General features: G+C 35.2%; 2 protein-coding genes across 4 annotated transcripts; both read right to left on the bottom strand.

Moving 5' to 3' along the window:
- Positions 1-1,387: 1,387 nt before the first annotated feature.
- LOC104606313 (N-terminal acetyltransferase A complex catalytic subunit NAA10-like) lies at positions 1,388-7,072 on the bottom strand. 3 transcript variants are annotated; one of them, XR_016082020.1, is made up of 3 exons: positions 6,349-7,072; positions 1,729-1,770; positions 1,388-1,620 (listed from the first exon to the last, which is right to left on the bottom strand). XR_016082020.1 is itself a non-coding variant. In XM_010271446.2 (2 exons), exon 1 carries the CDS (start codon positions 6,900-6,902, stop codon positions 6,357-6,359), a length of 546 nt encoding a protein of 181 aa, XP_010269748.1. In that variant the 5' UTR covers positions 6,903-7,071; the 3' UTR covers positions 1,388-1,663; positions 6,349-6,356. The 3 variants fall into 3 exon arrangements, 2 of the variants coding, with proteins under 2 accessions (XP_010269748.1, XP_010269749.1); XM_010271446.2 differs by lacking the exon at positions 1,729-1,770 and having other exon boundaries at positions 1,388-1,663; positions 6,349-7,071; XM_010271447.2 differs by lacking the exon at positions 1,729-1,770 and having other exon boundaries at positions 6,349-7,071.
- A 5,475-nt stretch (positions 7,073-12,547) lies between these two features.
- Positions 12,548-13,640, bottom strand: LOC104606312 (protein MIZU-KUSSEI 1-like). The gene has a single exon (XM_010271445.3). The coding sequence runs from the start codon at positions 13,448-13,450 to the stop codon at positions 12,650-12,652; it is 801 nt and encodes a 266-aa protein (XP_010269747.1). The 5' UTR covers positions 13,451-13,640; the 3' UTR covers positions 12,548-12,649.
- Positions 13,641-26,293: the final 12,653 nt, after the last annotated feature.

Genomic DNA, 26,293 nt, shown 5'->3' with positions numbered 1-26,293 from the left:
ATAACCATTGTAGTGACATTTTCCAAAATACATGTGAGCCCGGGTCTGCTGCATGCTACGCTGTGTGTAAAGCTCTACATGACCAATCAGGAGTGAACACGACAGTGCTCCATACACTAGTGTGGGTTCCATGTGTACATAACATTACACAGCACAGCAAGCAACAGATCAAATACCATTTTTCGGATGTGTCAAATTGGTAAAACATAATGTTTGTGAAGCATCCATGCCGAACAGAACCAAAGATGCCTCGATGAGTTCTCATAATAATAATCTATGCTATTAATAATAGGGGATATTTGCTTTGGTTTTGGTTTTGGTTCATTCAAATCATAAGTTTAATTTTGATCACATATTGTTAACTTATATCTTTACTTGAATATGTGCCCTCATATTAATAATATTAAAAAAGTTATTTTATAATAATTAATAAAGTTTAAAACGTTGGGTAGCACCGTACCATTATCCATTGAGTCTCAATGTAGTAGGCACGTTAGGTAAACACAATGAGTGAGTACGTAATAGCTGTGTGGTACATGTCCTAGTTAATGTGCCTTTCATCCAAACGTTTTTGTTCCATTAGATAGAAATTATCCATTATTTTATTATCTTTGTCAAAATAATTAAAAATAAAAACAATGAAATAAGAAAACGTAAATGGGTCCCGATTCCCAATACGTTTAGGTTTTCCTTTTTCATTATTTTTATTTTTAATTATTTTGACAGAAATTACATACTCACTCATTGTATTTACCTAATGTGCCCATATGGTAGGAGAAAAATTTCTCTCATGATTTACAAAACCGGACCGGACCAAAAAACCGAGAACCGATCAGTTGACTGGTTCCCATTATTTCGCCAAAAACCATTGATTTGATCAACAAACACTGAAACACCTTTACATTTTCGCTGGCGTTTGGAAGAATGCATCAAAGCAAACATTAAATGCTATATCCACCGTGAAAATGATTTGCTCTGCTTCACTTTGCGCCAAAATGAACCGTTTTCATCTCTTTTGATTAAATGCTCTACTCAAGATTAAACCGTTATCGAATACATTTCTGATACATGCGAAATGAGGGAGTAATATACTTACATATACTACAAAAAAAAAGAAAAAGAAAAAAGATTACCGACTAGATTTTTCTACACTAAACAGAGTTCCATTCATTGATCAGAGTGGATGCTTTTTATTTGAGGGGCCTGCAGCCTGCCATTGAATCGCAACCCAAACAGAAAACTAGAGGCAGGAGCTAACAAATCATCTAAATGGGTTCTTTCAATAAAAGCAGGAATATTGAAGGATGGGACCATCCCCTGCTTACTCTTGACAACCGACAAAATAGAAAATATATATGACAATAATATGGCAGAAAAATACTTTCCACAACACAGAGCATATAGAATCTATTATATTTTGTAAATCGAAATAGGGAAACATTTCTTCACTCTAAACTTGAAACTCTCCTCAACTCAGTGAGTCGGGAGCAATTATTCAATGAACAACTTATGCATCTCAAAATCAATATATTTCTTGAAAAACATACTCCTTTTTGTACTAATTTGTTCTACAGAAAGTTTGGCCCATGTTCAACTCTTTCCTCAAAGTTCATTGCGTAACTGTGGAACAAATGGAGCTTTCTTCAATTCAACAGCATTATCCCTGATCGGTCAATTTGAAAACAAAAGGAAATTGTTCAAAAAGAAAACCACAACATAACATTCCACCTTGTCTATGCAAAAGGAAGCTTCAACATTAAGCACATCGACCTGATGTCAAGATTATGAATCAACTGAATTTTTCAAGAAAGAAGAAGAAAAGATTATGCATCATATGAAAATATTAAAAGCTCTCAGCATTATAGGTGTTTAACTGCTACCCGTTAGTATTTGTCGTTGTTGAATATTGAAATTCTTTCTCTAAATCCTAAAGCAAGCCCATATGACCCAAGCTTGATTCCTTTATTTGATTGTACTTTTAATTTACATTTCTGGAAGTTGACCCATTGTAATTTAACCCCCAGTATGCGACTCTTCAGAACAGCAGGGGGAAAGAAACTCGGTATGTGACCCATAAAAAATCCCCTTCACAAATCACAAAATTGCTAATTTTTACAGGAAACTAATACTCCTACCAAAGGAGGATAATGTATAAGGTGTAAGTCAAATACATTTTATACATAAACATCTCCATAGAAATTTTCTAATTATCACTACCTATCACATTTCATCCACCTCTTTCATAACTTTTGAAACAAAGCTTGCCAATCTACGTATTGAGAGGACAACTCATCATGAAAGAAGCAGGAGAAAATGATTCTGCACTTTAATCATATTATACATGCCACTAAGGGAGAAAATCCAACTCCCATCAAGTGGAAGAAAAATAACTTTTTATTATGAGAAAAAGATGGAGCTTTTATTCTTTATCTTTTGTTATGTACAGGGTCATTTCCACTCAGTCACATCATCCTTCCATGTGACATAAATAGGGTAGGTCATGTAGGGAATAACCTTACTTGAATTGACTAGAAAACTTTTTTATTTATTTACAGATTTTTTATAGGTGAACTGGTGAAGCTTGTTAGTTTGCATAAATTACTATACAAAATATCTAAAATCAAGTCAATCACAGATATAATAGTCTCACTACATTTATTAGTTTTTAAAGATTTTATTAACTTCAACTAAGGTATTACATCAAGGTGGAAAATTCTCCACCAATATACAACTTTCAGAGTTCTGCCCAAAATAATTGTCGTCTAGCAGTCCCTTGTTTAGCCAAAGTATCTGCCATTCCATTTGCTATTCTTCTCATCCATCTAAAAACAACATTCATCTCCCTTGCTAAACTTTATATTTCCTAAATTGCGTGCCTATAGATCCATGGGATTTGGGTACCACTTCTTGTCCACAAAATGACCACTTGTGAGTCCCCTTCTACCTCCAGGTTATGAAACCCAAATTGCTTAGCAAATTTTAGTCCCTGAAGTATGCTGAACAGTTTTACTAGATCTTGGATACTCAAATTATATGTAATGTGAAACCAAAATGTGGCTGCAGGATGGAACATCATTTACAGGGGTTTCATGGAGACTCAACTACATGCCGAGGGGGTTGCAGAGGAAATGTTATAAGGGATGTTTGGTGTGGGGTGCTAAGTTAATTTCTATGTGGTTTTGCTTGTCTTTTATTGGCTTGCCAGTTTCAATTTCAGGGCTTGCAGAGGAACATCATTTTCCTTGCCTTTGCTTATTATCAACATCTATGTTATTGATCAGGTGGAGTGGGAGTAAGAAATAAGAACATCCCCAATTTTACCAGTTTCCCTCGACACTTCCATGTTCTAAGTCCATTTAAAACTGTAACAGCTATATTTCAAAATTCAACAACTTGGGCTCAGTTAGGAAGGAGTACAAATACAAATATGGAGAGTGCAAAACCTTGTTGTTTATATTATTTTGTATGTATTTGTACTCTTTCCAAACTGAGCTTTGATAACATTCAGAGGACAATAGTGACGTATAATTGCTCAGAGGAGGAACTATATCTCTCATTAGCTAATGGATCTCCATCAATCCACCTCCAAGGGATTCAATGGAATCTCCCAAGGCAACTATGAAGGAATTATATTGAGATCCTCCACTCCTCCCTGGTGGCCTCATGTACAGAGTTTTCCTTCCCCCTCCTATAAAAGATTAGTGCACTACCTCACTGAGAATATATTCACATCTTTCAGCTAAAATCCAGTCACTGATGCACTTGCTAGAGCAGGGGCACACAGGGCCTTGTTGTATAGTGATGGCTCCCTATAGGAGAGATGCCTATTCTTGTGTATACCAGATGTACATCTTTCTTGTATCTAATTTAATATAAAATCTAGGTTATCTTCTATGGAAAAAATTAAAGCACGAGTTTTTTTTATTAGTAACAGAACCTTTATTAATATGATAAAGAATTAAAGCAGAAATTTGATTTCTAGTTCCTTTGAAATCACGTGTATGACCTATGATGGGGAAATGCTTCAAAAAAAATGCAAAATGGGGAAAATAGTCTTGTATGACCTATGTGAAATAACAAGTACTGAGCCACTTTTTCCTTCTGGTTGATGCTGTGGTCTGCACCTGGTAGTATTCTTGAGTTACTTTATTTGCAAGTTCCACATTTACACTCCAAAAGTGGGGAAAATAATGTTGCAATGCACCCACGTAGTATGGAGTTTATGGGGAGAAAGAAATGCAAAAATTTTGAATAAAAGGAAAGTTGTGTGCAAGAGTTCTAATTGATCTCCTCATGGTTAGAGCGGTATATTGGATTCTAATGGACAAATGTTCAAGGATGTAACCATGGACAAGATTACGCGGGGTTGGCAGTATGTACTAAGTTATTCCAATTGGATGGATCACTTGAATTGCTATGTGTTCGGGCATGTTGTGTCAGCTTCATAAGATGTAACTTTTGCTGGTTTATCTCCAACTGCTACTGGTATTGTATGTCAACGTATATGGAAGGGTGGATTTGTCTTTGCAATTGGGCAACTCAGTAGTCAGTAGGCTCTAATTGTGAGGGCATTATTGTAATTAAAATTCATAGTATTCAAGTTAAGGAACAGAAGGCATGAAAAAAAATCAATTCCAAACCCTATTACACTTGAGACTTCCTTCTTTTCTTTTCTTCTTTCTCTCTAATATTTTTTCTTTGATTTGTGCAACCCATTTAAAAAGTGAGTGCAATATCAAAGGATGTTTATGATCCCAAGAAGCACATACGTTTTGAAATTGAATGCAAAATCATTGTTAAATGGATAAACTTGATTTTTTTTTCTTTTGAAAAAGAAAAAGATAATGAAATTTGCTCATTATTTCCATACTGAATGATGTGTTGAACCCAAAATCTTCAGAAAAAAAGAATAACAGAGAAGAGTTTGCAAAACTTATAATTATAATTTCTAATGACAAGAAAGATCCTTAAGAAGACTATCGATACCAAGAAAGTTGAGAAGATTTCATTAAGTGGACAATAAAAATTGTAAGACATATATCAAGTAAAGCTGGTCAATGTCAACCAAAATCCAACTGATTGAACTTTAAACTCATTGAAGATTTCATTAACCAGATGGTTCCCATCAATGTTAAACTGATTCTTAGCACTCTGTGGTTTATTGAAAATTCAAAAAATCTTTTAATATGACCACATGCAACAGGGACCCCTTAAACATGCTCATTCTCATCCAGAATTCTTGAATTCTAAAAATCATTTGTTACCTCCATTGAGTTGAACTTTCTTCAGAGAAGATAATACATGTCAGAAAGTAAGGATGAATTTAGCTAAAGCATGAAGAAAAAAAACAAGGAAAGCTGCAAGCAAGGAATATACTGGGAATTTGGAATAAGACATTTTTCAATGCAGGGGAATGATGAGCTTGAATTCAACAGGCTTGACTTTCAAGTACATCATGCAATTTGTGGCTATACTATTCTTTGCCGAGAAATTGTTCATAAACCTTGAGCCAGTGGTTACAAATGGTGTTACCTATCTAACAAGCCCACTATGATCTGGGTGTGATCATTTAAGCAAGCAATTGCCAAAGTACAAACACAGATGAAAAAGGATGTAGAACATAAAACACTATTTGCGATCATCTTGAGTTATCAAGGTTATATATTCTTTAAATTGCTCTTCCAGCATTTGAGTCTCCTTATTAGTTGAAGCAGAAGGTTTGTGCAATGACGTAAAAGATAGAAATCCTTAGTGTCACCTTGGTTTAAAGTCAAGACTCTTCATCTTATTTTTGAGGGAGATGCCTTTAATCAAAGAAGCAAATAAGCCTGGTAAACCAAGCCCACCTCTTCACAAATAAAGGCTGAAACCAATGCAATTGCACACAAATGAATTGGATCATCCATTACAAAAACAATGTAATGGCTGAAAACCCAATATTCTTTTCCAGTTGAAATTTTCTCGATTGAGCTATCTATTAATAAGAAAAACAGCATCTAAAGTCTCCAAACACGTTTCCATGCTTATTACCACTAATTCTGACCTTCCAAGTTCATTTTCATATCCCGGTAAGGAGCATAATTTATATAAAATATTGTAAATATTTCTCTATGTAACATGATGTTGCCATCAGCATATAACTACTGTCATTATTTCATTCAAGTTTCTCATGTGTCAAGTATAACATTACATAGCATGTTTATCTCGATTACTTGAATGTTGAATGGTGATAATCAAGATAATTGACAACCTTCAGGCGCAGGTTTATCCGATAAAACCCTAAAATACAAATTAGCAATCCAAAAAGTGATAAAATTCCAATAACCCAATCATCCCAAACCAAATTACCTCAATCATCATCCAGAAGAATTAGCTTTCACCTCCTCATTCTTAGCCTCACCCGAGCAACAACCGCCGTGATGGTGGTGGTGATGATTCTGCTTTCCTTTCAGCTGCTTCCTCATATCATAGGCATCTTCCCCGTCAGCATAGTACTTGGCCTCGACGTCATGAATCTTGTAAGCGAGCGTCTCGGTATATAAATTGAACGCAGCACGATTGCTCTTGCGGACATGGAGCGAGACATATTCAGCACCGAATACCTGTTCCATGGCGTTCTGAGCAGCGGTCATGAGCTTGGTGGCGAGGCCAAGCTTGCGATGAGTACGGAGAACAGCAAGGGAGGTGATATGACCATGGCACTCGGTGCTTTCCTCCTCCATCTTGGCCAGAACATAGCCGACGATGCGGCCGCCATAGTCTTCGGCGACGTAGAGGAGCTGAGGCCAGGAGAGGATGTGATAGAAGTAGTACTTCATCTGGTAATTCTCAGGGAGGCAGAGTAGGTTGCAAGCCTGCATCGCCAGCAGGTCGTCAATGGTGGCCTTTCTAATGCAAACCATGATTTCTAGGGTTAGGGTTTCTTCTCTTCTTCTCCTCTTCCTATTAAGCAGTTACGCTAGTACTGATGCCTAGCTCCTGCTCCAGTCTCCATAGTTACAGTAACAGCAATAACCCCGAGTCATCATGGTGGTTGTCATGGCCTAGGGCTTCAGTTCAGATTGAACTCCGTACGAAACCCAACACGTATAAATGGGCTATTATGATACCCACTCCACTCAACCTCAACAAGCCCATTATTGTCCAAATGGGTTATTTTTAGACTGTTCAACCCACTTCAGAATTCTTAACTCTAAATCTTAAATCTTAAAATTTAAACTCTATACCCTTAAATCTTAAAATCTAAACCTTTAAACTCTAATCCTAAACCCTAAAATTACCATATAAAATGGATGTGGTAGGACAATGTCCTCCAATGGTTTTATGGGTGTTCAACAACATGAACCAACATGGAACTCCCCCTTAGTTGACCTATTAGATTTACCCTATACCCCATAGATGGGTTTGGAGCCCACATACCTTGCCAATTGCCCCTTGTTTCTAGGATCAAGATTCATCCTCGCATAAGTCCCAACTAAAATATCAGTCATCTTATACCAAAGGGAAGGAAGTCCAACACAAAGTCTAGAGTGCCCATCCAAATTCTACATTGGCTTCACTTTTGGAACCAAACATCAAAGTTGAGGATGTGAATTCTTTTTATATTATATGTCTTTTGTCATTTGTATAGTTTGTCGTGTTTTTGGACTTCAAGGTTGCCACTTATCTTAAAAGAGATAATAATGGCACAAATAAAACAAAAACCAACCATATTGTGGAACACCCCCTTAAGAATTTAACTTCATTTGTATCCTTGTGTTTGTACCATGAGATAACCAAAGCTTTGGTTAGGAGCCATAAACCCTGGGCCCCAACGCCAATTCCATTCAATCAAAAGTCTTAGCTTATTTGGAATTGGTTCTATTGGCTGTTTGGTTTGAAAGCCTTTCCCCTCCTTTCTCCACCTTACCTTTTTCTTTCAAACCAGCTGTATGAAATGTTTTGGGTTGATTAATATAAATTGGTATACAATTATTATTTGAGCTTTGAGGTTTTTAATAGTTGATATACATCTTAAAATGCATTATTTGGAAGCTGTTTGTAGAAACCTCAAATTGATGTTTCAGGTAGACTGCAATGGTGTATTAATCATTCTAGCTGAAGTGGCTCTCATTATCTGATGTGACAATACATTTCTCTCACCAATTTGTATTGATCACCCAAAATATTTCGGATAGAAACACCAATGGTATTAGTTACAGCTTACAATGCGAGGAGCTCTTATCTAAGGGTGTCAATGGAGCGGTTTTGGATTGTACCACGTCCAGTCCAAAATCAATTTAGACAGATTGGATGGACCAACAAGACATATTGGATTGGATCAATCCGGTCCAAAATATTTATTAGATTGGATTGGACCTGGTCCATCCATTACAAATTTATATTGGATTGGGTTGAATTAAGCCAATATTTGGTCCATCGATATAAGATATGAATATATATCAATGGACCGGGTTTGGGTTGAAACCAATCTAATCAAAATGAATTTGAACATATTAGACAATCTAGACATTGAATTAGACCAGTCCAAATTAGTCCAAAACATTCATTAGATTGGATTGGACCTGGTCTATTTATAATGGACTCACATTGAACTGGATCGGATTGGACCAAATCTAATCCAATTGACACCCCTACTCCTATCTAAGGTTGAGTAGAGTCAAATGAGATAGCCAACATAAATAAGGAGTGATCTACAACAGAATGTAGAGATCTACAAATATCAAAAAAGCTAGGGAATGTCCCCGCCAAGGACATTTAGGATTATAAATGGATTCAATGAATAAGTAGATCCAAACTTGATTGGTTTTTATTCAAATTTGAATTAGATCATATCCATTGGATTTATATTAGATTTGAATAGAACTCATATCACTATCGGATATTGAATGGTGTTAATAAATTAAACTAAAAATGTTTAAAGTATCATATATTATTAAGGGTCATTTACTTAAACACCCCCTATAGTTTCATGAATTTACTAAAACCTACCCTATAATTTGTATTTTACTAAAACATCCCCTTTAGTTTGCAATCTGTTTACTTAATCGACCATCCATTAGATGAAAGTGGAAAATGATAGTTTGAACCCTAACAACCATTCAAATAAATTTAATCGAAATAAAGTAAAAACAAAAATGCCATTTTTGCCCCTAGTAAAACACAAACAACCACTCTATTTTATCTATTTGATCAATTTTGTTTTCTATTCAAAAAAGTGTTAGGAGTACTTTTGGAATAAACAACCTTGGATCCATACCCTTGAACATTTTTCACTCAGTTTAGAGGTATTTTTGGAATAAACAACCATGGGTTCATGCCCTTAAACATTTTCCACTTAATTTAAGTGATCATGTTACTATTTTCAAATGGCAAAACAAAGAGTTCTCAATAAAGGGTCAATTAAGTAAATAGATTATAAACTATAAGAGGTGTTTTAGTAAAATACAAATTATAGGGTAAATTCAAGTAAATCTGTGAAACTATAGGACGTGCTCTAATAAATGACCCTATTATTAATTTAAATGAATTAAGATGACTTCTATACTCTATTTCATGAACAAAATGAATAAAAGATATGTATGGAACTTGAACCTATGACAATTTAATAAAAACATGACATTCAAATCAACTTTACAAATGGATAAAATGTAAATTTTAAGTACATGTGACTATATATATTTATAAATCAAATCAAAATTGGATTCAAACAAATGGATACTGTTTGCAACGGTACTATGACTGATATTTCTTTAATCTCAGTTCGGAAGGAGTACAAATGTAGAGTGTGTGAAACTTTGTATTTTATATTATTTGTATATATTTATACTGTACATATTTGTATTTATACTGAAAAGAAGTACAAATACAAGTATATAAAATATTAAAAACTTACATTTTGTATTGTTTTTATGTATTTGTATTATATATATATATTTATTTATCTAATTATATTTGTACTTTTCTTTCAATCTTAAAAATCAAATGACTTGAAACTATTCCATTGATATAAAAAACGTTGATTTATGCAATATTTCTTCTGCTAGCCTCTCAAAAAGAAGTAAAATAGAACTTCTAATTTACATGGTGTTTGGAAGTATGGGTGCTTTTTGGGACCGATTTTCAAGAAAAAATATCCATACTTTCAAGACCTTTCACAAAAAAAAAAAACACTTCTGCCATATAAGCAGTGAGAAAAACTATGCTGTTTGGTAAGGTGATTTTCATCACTGTTTTTCATGTGCTAACAGGTAAGCACCACATAGGATACACATCAGTCAACTGTTGGGAGAAACAGTTCACCAACCAAACTTAATGTTTCATGCATCGATGGATTCCCGATTTTCAAGACATGCCCGATGTTTTTGCACCGTTTTTTTAAAAAACGACCACGGTTGCAAACATCCCCCTAATCTCCCATCCAAATCATGTCTCCAAAACGAAATCATATCATATGTAAGCTGATTTGTCTCCACTCCAATCTTTTATTCATCTTCAATCTGTGACCATTGGTTAGTGGGTCCCAAATATACCATCTTCAACGTGGACCTGTGCATCACCAAAATCTACGTATATATATGTGCCAAAAACCGGAGTTTCATAGAGACACCAAAAGTATTGTCCAGATCTTCCATGGCATGGTGGTGTCTGTTGGATGCCATGACCATTGACCAATATAGCTGTTTTTGACTTTAAAATACGTGAATATGTACATTTCTTGCGTGGGTACTCCCACACTTCTGACTTCTTTTTGGCTTCTTGGATAGGGCTATGGTCTTCCAATTTTATTGATTTATTCTCTGCACAATCCAGTGAGACCCGCACGTGCAAGTATAGCACATCTGTGAATTAAATAGGGCTAGGGTCAGGCTCGGATTGAAGTCAACCATAATCTAATGTGAGTAGTTCAACTCCCAATCCTAACCTTAACCTAACCTTACTTCTTTTGGGGGTGGAGTCCAAGGGATGTTTGGTAATTGGTATAGATGCCATTTTTTTTGAAAATTAATGCCATGTTAGAGCCACATCAGCATTAGTGGAATTGATACTGAAATTTCTGTTTGGTATTTTGGTGATTTTTGGGAAATAACAAAAAATCGATTTTTGAAATCAGCTCTTTTTTAAGGATCACTATTTTCAATTATTCCCTGGTTTTCAGTATTCTGTTTTCTCATAGAGACTATTGAGTCACTATCAAATAGACTCAAAAAGCAGAAAAGCTAAAGTGTTGATGTTTTTTGGGACCGATTTAAAAAAAAAAAATCATCCATACTTTTAAGATCCATTTTTCACAAAAAAAAACGCTTCTACCATGTAGGCAGTGAACACTATACTGTTTGGTAAGGTGATTTTCATCACCGTTTTTCATGTATGTGCCAGATAGGTAAACACCACATAGGATACACATCAGTCAATCGTTGGGGGAAACGGTTCACCGATGCATGAAACGCCAAATTTGTGGGGTTCCAATTTTCGAAGGGTCCCGATTTTCAAGGCATGCCTGATTTTTTAATAATCGGATGAACCAAACAAAAAAATACATGGGCGTTTGTTGAAACACTTATATGGACCCGACGTGGCACCGTTTTTTTGAAAACGACTATGGTTCCAAACATCCCCTTAATTTCTCAAAAATTGATTTATACGCAGAAATGATACCAAACAACAAAACTCACCAATCTTTTGAAAATATGGTTAAGGAAGAATCGGCATCAATGCCAAACATCACCAAAATATCCTAAAAGCAAAACTTGTAAATACACCTAAGAGCAAGGCATTCAGCCACATATCGATAAATATTCCTAACGTGTAGCTGGATGTTGTGCTCTTAGGGCATGTACATGAATTTTGCTTTCAAAAGGTCCAGGGATTTTGGCTAAAGTGTTCTTATTTCTTAAACTAAAGATGGATGGTCTAAGTTGTAGTGATTTTAGCATAAACGCACAACATATATTATAAATATACACACTTATACATACATAAAAATATATATGTTAAATTTGAGTTGGTTAAGGCCTAGACTTTAACCTAACTCCTAGACCTTAACCTAGATAAATCTATGATGCCAAAAAGGTATGACATTGGAACTTATAGAAGAACTTTGGTCATTCAAACCCTAATAAATTTTGATGAATACCACCTAATTTGTTATATAAGTTTTTTAAGATATCATAATCGAACCCTTTTCAACCCTAGCCTTGATCTAAATTTCAATAAATCCAACTTTATCAGTTTAGGTTAGGGTTAATTCAGCCCAAATTGCATTTAGTTGGATAGAAAGTAAGAGAGAAAAAAAAGGTTGAGGCAAAGTTCCTAACAAATTTTGTGAAATTTCTTAAAAGTTTTTCCTAAATTTCTTTTTTTTTCTTTTTCTGTCAAACCAAACACAGCTTTAGAGGTAAACTTCACTAGTCTAATAATTTTTTTTTTGTGAAACATTAGTCTATATACAACAGATTGACATTCCTCTGAGTGCACGTGTTTTGCGCGTGAGTGACGGGGAGAGGGGTGATCTGGTATTTCTGTTCAGTATGGGCGAAGCACAAGATTTCAAAGCAGAAGATAGGCGATTGCAATTATAAGTTACAAAAGTATTACAAAACAATCATGTAAAGCTTGCTATGATCAGAGTCGAAAGTTCACACGCGTCTCAAATTCTAAGCAGGAAGATACTTAGTTCCGGTCCGCCATTACCGTCCGGGTTCATCATATAAAAAGCTTCCGAGTCACGGCTACCCACGACTCGTTCAAACCTTGCTCTCATGTACATAAGCTCCCCTTCTGCTGCGTTATTGCTTTCGCACTTCTCCTCCGGAATTACACCGGCACCGACAGAAACAGTCTGAACCGTACTAAGCACCTGCCAATCAGAGTCCCCGCAGGTGCGGGACACCGAGTAGCCACACTTCCGACCATTACAGTACATGGCCCACACCGGTTCCTGGAACAGCTTCCCCGACCGACCACCGCCGGCCGACCCCTTCTCACACTCAAGCGCGATCCGGACCAACCCGGAGGACATCTCCTTCACCAGAGAGCACGTCGAGGTCGGTAACTCTAGTAGTAGAACCGGTTCAGATCGTGGGTCCTCTTGCACTGCGAAGCTGACATGGCCCTTCTTGTGGCCGAAGAGAGTCCCGGTGACTTTGCGGCCTAACGACGGTGACGACGAAAGACGGGAAGGCAAGCTGAGCCACCGGCATGTGGGAATTAAGGTGGAGAGAGAGATCACGCCGAGAAGTGAGCGGATGATGGCCACCATGTTTCGGGCTTTGTTGAGTCTTTGAAGGCTGAAGGCCGAGTTGTTTCTCAATAGATGCTTCTCGGGAACGTCGCCTCTGTCTGGTAAAAGTGATGATGTCGATCTTATATAGTTCGACGGAAGAATCCTTCGGGTGCTTCTGCAGCTGCTGCTGCTTCTCCGCAGGCTTATCTCCTCTGGTTTCATCATGGGTCGATCAGAGTGAAGAGAAAGAGAAGGATATATGAAGACTGAGACTGTGTATGGACTGTAGAGTCTGAAGGGGGGAAGAAGAATGAAGAGAAAAGGGGCTCCCTGAGGAGGCAGACAAGGGGAGGATGATGGAGGGAGGTTTGCCAATAAAAAGGGCGACTATGGAGGTATATGGGGATGGCACTGATGACCTTGAGATTATACATGAGGCAATGCAAAGCAACATGAGGGCCCACAAAGCTAAATGCAAGCTTTATTGCTTTAATACCCCACCGTTGAATTTGTGGGCCAGGAGTTGTTTCTTGGAATCAGTATGTATTGTATGGCACAAAAGGATCAAGATCATGTAATCTAGACTAGACCTAAAACATGGGAATTATGAATAAATGGGGGTGATTGATGGGTGGGTTTTTGGTTTTAATAAGACTATGACCCCAAATGAAATTTTTATTGCTGAGGAGTGGAAGAGGTGGTTGAGGGCATGAAAGAGATATAAATGGGAGAAATAGATATAGTAGGTGTGGTGACATTGAGTGACGAATGAAATGATGGTGGTCCATGGGAAATGGAGTGCACGAGGAGGTGCCGCTTCTTTGGTCTGCTTCCACTTGTGAGGGAAAGCGAAAGTTTCAATAAATTAATGATGGCTTAGAATGAAATGATTAATCATGTTGTTATTGTTAATCACTTAATCCATCCTCTTATTAAACAAACAGAAAGAAATAGGACGGTTCCTGCTAACAAGTGTAGCAGTGGGTCGAGTTATGTGCTAATTAAACCCGCATTGAACCGATTGGATTAGGATTGGGTTCAATTTCCCGATGATTCAACCGTTTGGATAAATGGCGGTTCAAAAACATTGCTCTTCATTTCAACGGGTTGAATTGGTTTCCGGTTGAGAGTTGAGAGTTGAGACAACCCCGAACCAAACCCTTTGAGACATGGTGGCTTACCATTTCCATGGTTTAAGATAGATGGTAATGAGTGCTACATGCAATATCACAATCATCATCATTCATCATGTGGGTCCTCTTTTTTTTTTTTGTTTTTTAAGTAATTGAGTCAATAAATTAATAACCTTACACGTGTGCTGTCATTCATGTTCAAAGCGTACACCCAATCTTTCTCTCTCTCTCTTAATTACAAATTACAATTATCAACCAAGATTCTTTAGTATATAATAAAGTATGAGAGATAAGGATTTGTACAAAAAAAAATTAAAATAGTATAATAAAAATAGAGTTACTTGCACAAGTTAACTGTCCAAAATACAATTAGATTCTTTAGCCAATAATGAAAATAAGCAAAGAAATAATGGAAAGAGGTGATCAGATCTGGGGTAGGATATATAAAATGTGCATAGGTAAGGGTTATATGGAAGTGTCACCCACTTGATTAATTAGAACAAGTAGGGGAGTCACGGATTAACTAGACATTAACATGCCCAGCTCTATAATATTAATATAGATTCTAGCAAGTCCGAAAACATTGGACTCCATTATAACTAGGTCTAGAATTTGTGCTTATAGACATTTCATTTGCACTGGTGCAAAAGCATGAAAGTACAAATGAATTGAATGAAAATTTAATTTTAGTTATAAACTTTACTTTGTTTTGTTTATTTGCAATGCAAAGTAAAATAAAACTTAAATCAAGTTAAAGTGAAACCCCAAACAAGAATAAATCAGAATTTACATTCTCATACGTATCTGAAATTGCATTGTCAACAAATGAAGCTTTTAAGAATAGCCGATTTCAGATGACTACATGCAAATGTATGAATTTGTGTTCAGACCCTAAGATTATTGCTTGGCAAAAGTCCGAAGTCCATAGGGACCTGGTTGGCCCAACTTCAACCTCAACCCATCCACCTTAGTCTAACCCAAAATAAGGGGACCAAAAGTTGTTTAAATGAGGGAACCCGAATTAATTCCCCCTCACTCCCAAACTTAGGTTGTATTTGGTACAAATACAATTGCAGTTTTTCATGAAATGTTTTGGGGTTGATTAATAGAATTTGATCTGACAAAGATGAATTGTAACATTATGGAGTCACTTCAACTAAAAAAAATGTATATGTGGGGACTGATAATTGCTGTAACAACAATTTATATAGATTAATCCAAAAGGTTTCTGATTATGCATGTGACATAACAAGTCCTATTTTAACATCAATTTCTATTAATCAACTTCAAATGTTTCATGAAAAAATAAAAATGGTACCAAATACAACCTTAGTCTCTTTCTTTCTTTCAAATATTTCATGAAGAAATAATAATGATATCAAATATCATGGTTTTCAAAATCAGATCAAACCGGATGGTCAAACCGAAAAACAGGGAAGCAGTCAGGTGATCAATTCCGTTTTACCCCATAACTATTATTTCCCCAAAAACCACTGATTCAATTTTAAAAACATTGCCAAATACAATCTTAGTCTCTTTCTCTCTCTTTTCCACCAACTGTTGCTCCAGAATTCCACCATTGGAGAACTACAGCAGTCTGTTACTCCAGAATTCTAGTGACCAACTTCAGAACTCTCTCTCTTTTCAAGGTCCCCTCCTTTTGCCCACTTTGTAGTCTGAAACAGACCATATACCAGAACTAGGTCTGTTGGTCCGGTTGTTTAGCGAGCTTTAATTTCCATAATGTCTCAGAAATGTTCTAACTAAAAGTAGTCTGGTAGCCCAAATGGGACCTGCATGTTCCTCTCATCTGCCTTTGTTGAAGGGACAATTTCAGCTCAAATCCCCCTTGCGGTATGCACACAATAAGTCCTTCTTTGTTGATGAACTTTATATACTGAAACTTAAAATTTTTGAATGAACAATATTATTTGGAGAAATTGCCAATGCAAGTTGAGGAACAGGAAACCATATCAACCAGAAAATTAGGAGAAAAGAAAACAAATAATTGATCACCAAATTTAGTATTTTAAAAAATAAAATTAATTTATGAAAACAAAAAAAAACATTAATTAATTATTAACACTAGTATTTCTAAGCCACAATGAGTTTTGTTTTCCATGATTCCTTTAATAATGTGGCTAGCCTAGCGGCTTGTATTCCTCAGCACTCTTCTCTTGTGGGGGAATCTCAAGCTCTTCTCTATGGATTCAAGTTGGCCATATTGCTTGGTCTCCGAAAATCATCTTAGAAGGAGATGCTATGAAGCCTATCCAATGCCTGTTGGAGGAATCTTCCCTCTCACCGTGGTCCGTACACCCATATATTATATGGACCGCAGGCAACTTCTCCTCTGCTTTGTGATTCAGTCTTGGTTTATCATGTCAAGAGGATTGAACTTCAACCATGTTTCTCATAAGCTTACTAAAATTGATATCAATGATCATTACCTTTGGGTGAGTGACACTCCCTCTTGTATTTTTCTTCTGCTTAATTCTGATTTGTCTGTCGATGAGACTACTGTAAATCAAGATTTTATTCAAACCTTTCTAACTCAAAAAACAGAAAATTCTTCTACCATTTCCCAACATTTACACTTCACATAAACTATTAAGCTACATAATATTTACTTGTACTATATTAATAATAATTCAAGCCTTAAAATTCAATAATATCAATATATATTAAAGATTTAATGTGCTTCATTAAAATATCCATACATATATCTTCATATATCCAAAAAGCATACTGCAATACAGATCCTACGACCTTAATATTAAGGTTCTTTGGCTTCATATCTGTTATTGATATGCAAACCAAGCAAATGAAGAAGTGGGGTATCTACTTTATACCGTAATTAATAAATGCCAATAGATTGGGTTACAAGACATATTTAATGGGTCCCAAATGTTTGTTGTGAGGTTGCTCCAGCAGCTGATGAATTGCCTGTTGGCATCTCATGCATGATAGAACGAGAGACAACCATGTGCATCACCTTGAATTAAATGTCAGCAAATATAATGGTGGGACCCATTGAAAGGCAACAGACTTTTGTTTTAATGTTTTAAATGGGTCCCATGGAACCCATGGAACATGTCTTTTAATTCAAGTGATGCACCTTCCTATGTTCTTATTAACTCTCTTCCTACTATAATTACAATTTTTCTTTTTATTGGCACATTATAAATTTTTGAAAAAACAAAGGTTAAAAAGTGTGTAAATTTATAATGGTTGAGTATGAATTTATAATAGTTTGTGACATTTGAATATAAGCTTAATAGCTAGCCGACCCCATATAATTGGGGTAAGGTTTGGATGATAATGACAATTTATGTATTTAATTATAGGTTTGTAATAATTTGTATTAATTAATGTTTGGGTCATCGTTATCAAAGCGTTGTCAAAATTATATGGGTCGGCTACATGAATCTATAAAACTTATTGTAATTGAGTATTGGTTTGTGACAGTTGATTATTGGTGATACATATGAGAAACTTACAGTCATTAAAATTAATTTTAAACTTAAGGGAGAAATTAGACTTAAATTCTGATCATCCAACAGTTTCAACAGTTTTATGGAAATTTCTAATTGATGGTGGTTCAATTAGTAGAATTTCTGACTCATTGTAGAGAAGACATAGCATCAAATCCCACTGCCATTAGGATAAGAGTGGATTCGAATCGAATCGAGCCGAATACTTAACTATTCGAATTTGACTCGTAAGTATACTTGGCTATAAGAGTTTGAGAAAAGCAACCCTCTATTATAATAAGAATTAAATGCAAACAATGGAATCCTTGTATTCAAGGACTAATAATTCGAATCTCACTATATATCAAATCCAATTCCATAATCTTATTCCAATCATGATCCAAAGAAATTGTCAATTTTCATATCCTAACTATCATGGATCATTTGATAAGTAGGTAGGGGCAATAATCCCTGCTTCATAACTGGTGGAGGTCCCAGTGTACATGGACTACTCGACCCTAGACCCAAACGGTCCCAACCTGTCTACACATCTGATAACAAGTTAAACATGAGGATTTTGACAAATGAAATGAAAATAAGATATTTGTTTATAAACCGTAAGCAAAAGTAGCATTAAATTGTTTGGAATAAGAAATTAGATTTCTTGTGTGAATGATGGATGAATTGGTAATTGGAAAGGGACATGAAAATTAATTAGTGTATATAACTTTGAGTGATTATTATGTGGGAACACTTGCATAGGACACCTTTGCGTGTTTATCAATTACTAGCCCAATTATTAAAAAACTATTTGTTAATATAAGCATATATAACTACTCCCATTGCGAACCCATATAAGTTTATTGTTGTTCAACCAAAATCTTGAGTCACTGAGTGATGGTAAGGCGGAGTTTGGAAGTGTTAATTTGAAAAGTAAGTGTTTAAAAATAAGTATTTATTCTAATAAATGTTCATGAGTGTTTGGTGAAAATTAAAAACACTACTTGTTTCAAACAGGGGTAGTATAGATGTTTTCAAAATGATATGGTGGGGCCAAGAGAGGCCAGAAAGGAAATAAGTATTTAAAAATAAATCCAAAATTTGGACTTCTCAAATAAGTGTTTATTGATGAAATCCCAGCCCAAAATAAATGTTTGTTCAAATAAGCGCTTATTTTTAAGTACCCCCAAACTTAGCCTTTAAATTATTATCCTCATCGAACCTGAAATCATAGTTTGAACCAAACCAAACTGAATGCACAGCCTTGCAATGGAGTGAAGCATGCTCATCAGTTTCCTCATCTTGATTGCAGCTCTTGCCTCTGAGGATGCTTGTCTCCAAATAAGGTTTTAAACACTGCAATTCTGCATCTTCCTCCAAATAAAGGACTTGATTTTAGGAATCAAATTTAGTTTTCACAGAAAGACTTTTCCATACCTATTCCTGATTATATTGTTTACCTTTTGATTTAATTAGATTATGTAGATCGAATTCTTGGTCTTTCAACAATTTTGGCCAAGTGGGATACTGACCACACGGTAATGATGCTATAGATCATTCATGAACGTAACCCAACACAAATCTATCCATTTGATTTGTCAAGGGGGATATATATTTTCTACATCTCTTGACAAATCACACCCAATAAGTGTCATCTAAGGAGAGATATGTCCCATCTCTTTGTGATTTGCTCAATAAATTAAGTTTGATAATGAGACTGATAGTGATCACCCAGGGATCTTAAATTCTTAATTTGCATTGTTTATCACTTATATTCCTTAGGAACGAGACCCCTCTTTTTGAAAAAGTCTCATCATGGAAATCTAACGTACAAAAAAGAATCAGATTGAGAAGTATGATTACAACCATGCATATTGCTTAAATGCCGAGTACATTTGGATAACAAAGAAAAAGCTATTCTATCATAGGTTAACACACTTTTCTTTTCTTCTGCATATATACTCTCCTAATTAGTCAGCCCCTCCAATCATGAATTCCCATTCTCTAAAGATGAAGAAAATAAAGAAAAAGACCCCCACCAAATTGGGGACTCACCTACCTCTTCATTGAAGTCTTGGAACACCTCAGAAGAAATTGGAAGGTCAAGGTGCATAGCATTGTTAACATGGAAGCAAATAACTGCACAGACAAGCTATGGCTTTGGTGATCGATTTCTGTTACCATGACCTTTTCTACTCAAAATGTTGCCACATCAGCACCATCGATTTCTGCACCGTTTTTTGAGAAAATGGTGTTTTATCTACAACATGGATGCCAAGCATATACTAAAGGTTTCAGCTTGAAATGACAATGGTAATTAAAACACAACCTTTGTAGTTTCTTCTTGTAGTCGTTTATTGTTTGTGTGAATCTTTTGACTAAAAAAAAATGAAGATACGAGTTATTAATGGCCTATATCAAAACTATTGGTCCATTAACCCCAAATGCCAAACCACTTCTCTTTGTACATTCTAACAAGGAGGTGAATGCAATTTGTTGGGCTATTTTAAGTTTCAAAAGTATCAACTTTTTATCTTTCACCTTGTTTTGTGGTCCTTGCATATTGCTTTTTGTACGTCTACTTTAATTTGATTTTTGTATCTCTCCAAATCCCAGTTATCCTTTGTATATCTTGGAATTAGCTCTTTTTGGTTGTCCCAGATGGGAAAGGAGAGAGTGGAAAAGAGATGCTAAGTGATGGACCAGGGGCTTGGGGGCCAATAAAGAGATTTAAAGCATACATTCTAAGGGGCTAGGATGAGGGCTTATTCCTTAGAGACAATTAGGCTCAATTTTGTGTTTTTCCCTTATTTTCTTTAGACCATGTTTGGTTTGAAAGAAAAGGTAGGGAAAGGTATAAAAACCTGTATAAACCTTGTATAGAGTTCCCTTCCTTTCCCTACCTTTTCTTTCAAACCAAACACAAAGTTTCCTTTTAGAGACTTGCCATATTATACTTGGACACACTATTCTTGTTTGTGTTCATGGGACAGACTGTTATTGAATATCTTATGGTGATTGATTTTGTACCTAACAAGATAGGAATCTCACATATTCTGAATCTTTATATCATCCTACTTTGTGCGCCTTTAGAGACATGAAGAATAAAGTTGTTCATCTTTTGTTACATGTTTCTAAGCTATAGTGTTGTGAGCTTCTGAGTCATTATTTGCAGAATCTTTCAATGTGTCCAATCTTGCTATCTACATCGATCAAAGAACAAAAGAGTTCCGCATGCCTCAAATCACCAACGCTTTTGCTATCTATTAGTGTTCCTCAATAGGTTAGAAACCTGTTACTTTCATCATTGTCTTGTGGTGCAAAGTGGTATAAGTGGATTCATTTCATTATCACCATGTTGTTTAATTTATACGGTTTGGTTAGTTAATTTGTTTATATTTATTATTATATATATCAAGCCATTGTTTCTTGTACAATTCACTGAACTTTGAAGAGTTTGTGTTAGGAATAGGAACATGGAAATATATAAGAATTGTGATTGTATCAGTGTTTTGAACCACACTTCAATTGATGTGATGTTTTGATTTTTTCTAAAGACACCAGGGTGTTCACATTTTATTGAGAGGTCTAGCTAGGGCAATCCAAAATATAAGCAGTAGAGCAGAAAAAGAGATGTTCATCATCATCTAAGCCTTATCACAATTATATGGGGTCAGCTATATGATTCCTGTTTCATCATTCTATTCAATACCATGTCTATTGTTTAATTATGAGCCAAAAGACAATACAAGATCCACCACCGTAGGAGTTTGGCAAGGGTTTCAATGCTGGCTGCCAACCTGATGCAACTCATCTTCTTTATCTTGAGGGGACCAATGGTCTAAGTCAAGTTTACAACTGAGGAGTTAGAGATGTTGATGTGTGTAAATTCTTTGCAGTGATTAATTATTCAAAGCATTCTATCAAAATAACATGATCTCTCTTTAAACACTACTTTGTTAGAGAAAATATTGGCTCTTAGGTACCCAGTCGGTGGACATGCAACTGACCAAATGCATTTTACACTTAAATTTTAAGATTTTAAGGTTTTGGATTTTAAAGATTTAGGGCTTAGGCCCCGTTCGTTTTTTTTGTAATGTATTTATTTGGGTAAGTGTATTTACCCATGTTCTTTTATTTCTCATGTAAATAAAACAATGATCATTTTAGCCATAAAATCTATTATTAAAAGGGGCATTTTTGTCCTTTTCAAGTGTTGACAACTTTCCCCCTAGGTGGGAGAGTTATTTACCCACCTAGGAGATGGGTATCACTTACTGACCCAGGAAAATAAACTTTCCCTGGTTCTCCCTATAAATCCGAAAAAATAACATGGGATTCTTGGTCAATGAAAACCAAAATTCCATTGACCAACTTTCCTCCCTCTCAAAATCTGAAAAAAGAAAGCTCCCTTAGAGTTTAAGATTTAGGAATTAAGATATGAAAAATAAGAGATGGTGAGACACTTTCATGATTTTAGTATAGCAAAGACAACTAAATCCCCCCATTTGTAAGGCATTGAACTTCCAACTAAACTACCAAAATATTTTGGTTCAGTTTGTTGGATCCTAAAGAAGGTGAAAACTAAATTCATTTCATGTGTCATCAATGCATGTCAATGTTTATTTATAACTAGAGCACTCCAAAAATTAAAGCTAGGGGACCCAAACCCAACCAAAATTAGGACCACGTTGTGACCCTAGTGGTGCAGAGACAAAACACAGAAAATGGCAAGAAAACAATCACAAACAAAGAGCTTAGAATATAACGTGATCCAAGAACGTCTCTATATTCAGGAATGAAACCCAAAAGAATTTTCAATATATTCTCAAGCTGCATGACTTCCTTTCCAGGAAAGACCATGAACAAGGCCTTTTATGCAAATGGCTATGGAGATTTGAGATAGAAGTTGATAGCTTGTGGCAAAGAAGGTGATAGCAGGAAAATATGGCTTGTATCCAACAATGAGTGGGAGTCTTGTGAACCTCAGCTGTCTTATGGTATCAGCCTTTGGAGAGGAGTAATGAAATACAGGGATTTCTTTGGAAGGATATGTGGTGTTCATACTTCATATCAACCCTTGTGTAAAGTCTATCCAAGACTACTATATTTCCCCCGAGTACACACGGATTGCAAACTTTGGACTAGTGACAGATCAGGTTGATCTCAGCCCAAACTCAACCCAATACTACAGCAAGAGACAAGACTGGAAGGAGTATAAATACAAATATGTAGAGTGCAAAACTTTGAATTTTGTATTATTTTGTATGTACTGTACTTTTTTGTATTTGTACTCCTTCCAAACTGAGCCTTAACTACTGATTGTCTCTACTCAACGGAGGAATCTGTTGCTTGTGTGAATCAGAGAAAGAATCAGTACAGCATTGGTTGCTCCAGTGTTCGTTCACTCACTCGGTTTGGGCACATTTTCTTCAGCTGTTTTCCAAGAGATGGGTGGTCCCTAGCTCCTGACTTGCCATTTTTATTGGCTTCCTGGTCCTTGGTAGGCTTCTCTTGTAGAGGGAAAATTTTGTGGGATCTCTCCTTCCCCTTGCTCTTTGTTGGGGGATCTGAAAGGAGAGGAACAGCTGAATTTTTGAAGGGAAGGTTGTTCCGCTTGAAGGGGCTATTAGCAAGATTGAATGAATGCTAATGCGATGGGCAAAGGTCTTGAGCCCCTTCAGAGACACCCCACTAGATAGTTTTTTTCTTTAACAGATGGATTTCTATCAGTTTTTTATGTAATTACTTTTTGTATAGCCGGGGGACAAGGATATACATGTAAAGGGCTCTTTTTGTTCATGGTATTAGAGCTGTCAATGGATTGGATATTGGTCCAATGGTACAGTCCAGTATGAATCATTGGATTAGGTTCAATCAAATCCAATAAATAAGTTGGACCATTAAAGTCTGGACTGGTCCAATTCAATATGTCTTATTAATCTGTCCAATTCATTCAAATTGATTTTTATTCATACAGGTCCAACATAAACCCAGTTCATTGACACCCCTACAAGATATTGAGGGCGGCTCACCCTCCTTTTCATGAATGGGATACAAATATACTTGCTTACCAAGAAAAAAAAAAAACTCATAATTTCTTCTTCTATGATCTTAAGAATCTAACCCTAATATTACTTGGACACCATTACCCCGACTAGGGGCCGCTTGAGAACAGTTAAATTGCTGAATTAAATGATTTATTGTTGTCTTTTATGCTCAGTTTGGAAGCAGTACACATTAACGTAAATATGTACAGAATAAATACATACAAAATATAAGGTTTTGCACTCTACAACTCCTTCCAAACTCAGCCTTAATGGATAAAATAATAATTAATTAAATAATAAAATATTCAAGGGTATGGTATTCTAGCCAACTTTAACTTTAGTTGTGAACGAGGCCAAACTTATTCACTAAAAGACAAAACAGTAATATTTTCGGTTCAGCCATTTCAACTGTTATCATGGTCCCTATAGAGTTTAATTCTAACATACCAAAAATAAGAAATATCCTCATAATTTGATAATGAAAGTAGCAAAAACGTGCATTAGATGGATCGGTCAAGTGGTAAAATTAGAAAGAATAGGGCCATATAAAGGAACCAAGGAGTAATTCTAATAAATGATAAATTGAAAGAATGTCAGCTGAGATGATTTGATCACATGCATAGAAGACCATTCAAAATACCAGTTACATGAGTAGTAGTAACAAATGATTTAAAAGCCCATAATTTGGCAATGGATATGATACTGAACAGAAGGTAATGGCAAAACAGGATTCATGTAATTTCTCCAACATAATTGTATGGACTGGCACGGAATTGTTTTGACAGAAAACATGTTTCTTGCTTAGAGCATGGAGGGATAGGATTTGTGTAGCGGAGTTCAAATAGTTAAGGCTCAGTTTGGAAGGAGTACAAATACCATTATATACAGCATAAATATATATATATATATATATATATATATATAAAATAATACAAAATACAAGGTTTTGTATTTGTATTCCTTCCAAACTGAGCCTAAGATTTTAGTGGAATTAAATTGACCACTGAATTCTATCTATGAACAGATTTGGTTGATTTTGTCTTTAGTATGAAGTGCCCTCAATCCCATGGAATATATGAGATCCAACAAAACCAGTGGAGTGGCATTGGCTGGTCTATTCAACCATAAATAACAGCTATCATTCTCTGTCTATTGTAGGGACATTCATGGACATCCCTTTCTAGCTAACACAAGCATGTGCCTGTATATAAAGATGCAGGCAATTTGAAAAGTCATTCAATGGGGCTGTTGAACTGCACAAACGCTAACTGAACCCCACAAAAAAGAGAGTGTAGGTGGTTGGAAGCAAATAACCAGCAGTTGAAATGGGTAATTAAACTGAATTGTTTTCTTGTGATTTCAAGAAAATTTGGCCTCACAGTGGTTTTGACTTTGGAAAAGCATTATTTTCTAAAAACAAAAAATATAGAAACTGCTCCCTTTGGTGTGCAGTATTTCTTCATTTTTCAAATATAATACCAGAAACATAGTGAATTTATGATCAAATGAACATTATTTCATCTTTTATTTCCTATCAAGTAAAGTGAAATAACCAAAATTTATAACTAATGAAAGAATACAATGTTGTCTAAAATAATTAAATATTTTTTTAATAATTAGTTACAAAATTTTTTTATTAATTAAGTAATTTGAATTAATTATATTAATATTTTTAACAAAAAAATATATCTATAATTATTTAATAAAATAATTATTTTTTCCATATTATTTGTTAGTGTTCTATTTTATTTATTTTACTTTATTAATGATTAATGTTTCAATTGTTTGTAAATATCATTTAAATATTTAAAATACTTAAATATCATCAAATATATAAAATTAGGCTATAGTCATAATTAAATTAATCTATAGTTATCTTTTTTAGTCATATAACTAAAATAATCTAAGCCTAAACTTAAGGTTTAAAACTTTGGATTAGACTTGGATTGACCCTCATCTTGACCCAACCCACCCAAGTGTGTATCGTAACATTCGTAATTGAACTGAACTAAACCAAGTGTAACCCATGCATACATTATTTTTGGGGATTTTGAACAACTTTTAGATAATATTTAAGCTAAAGTAGTTTTGAAGGGTGGGGCTAACACCATTGTGTAATCCAATGAACCAAAATTTTAAAAATCTCGGGCTAAATTTTGATAGTGCATTAGTAGTTTTTAAGGTTGCCTGGCCTAGCCCAACCCACACCCTAAGTGTAATAATATTTGTCTAGGCCTATAGGCGTGCATGTGCTAATTATAAAATTATGATTTTTTTACAAATTAAAAAATTATTTTTTGCATTTCTATATATATTCATATAAAATTTGTTATCTAAATATTATATAATAATATTGACCATATGTGCATATAACTTCCACATTAAGCTTATTATAGGTTCTTTAGCTTGGGC

The sequence above is a fragment of the Nelumbo nucifera genome, chromosome 2 (genome assembly GCF_055504915.1).
Source record: "Nelumbo nucifera cultivar China Antique chromosome 2, China Antique-T2T, whole genome shotgun sequence".
NCBI lineage: Eukaryota > Viridiplantae > Streptophyta > Magnoliopsida > Proteales > Nelumbonaceae > Nelumbo > Nelumbo nucifera.
This window is presented reverse-complemented; position numbering and strand designations above follow the sequence as displayed.

Bases quoted from the DNA above. Each gene is read 5' to 3' on its own strand.
- LOC104606313 (XM_010271446.2), bottom strand. From the start codon at position 6,902: ATGGTTTGCATTAGAAAGGCCACCATTGACGACCTGCTGGCGATGCAG.
- LOC104606312 (XM_010271445.3), bottom strand. From the start codon at position 13,450: ATGATGAAACCAGAGGAGATAAGCCTGCGGAGAAGCAGCAGCAGCTGC.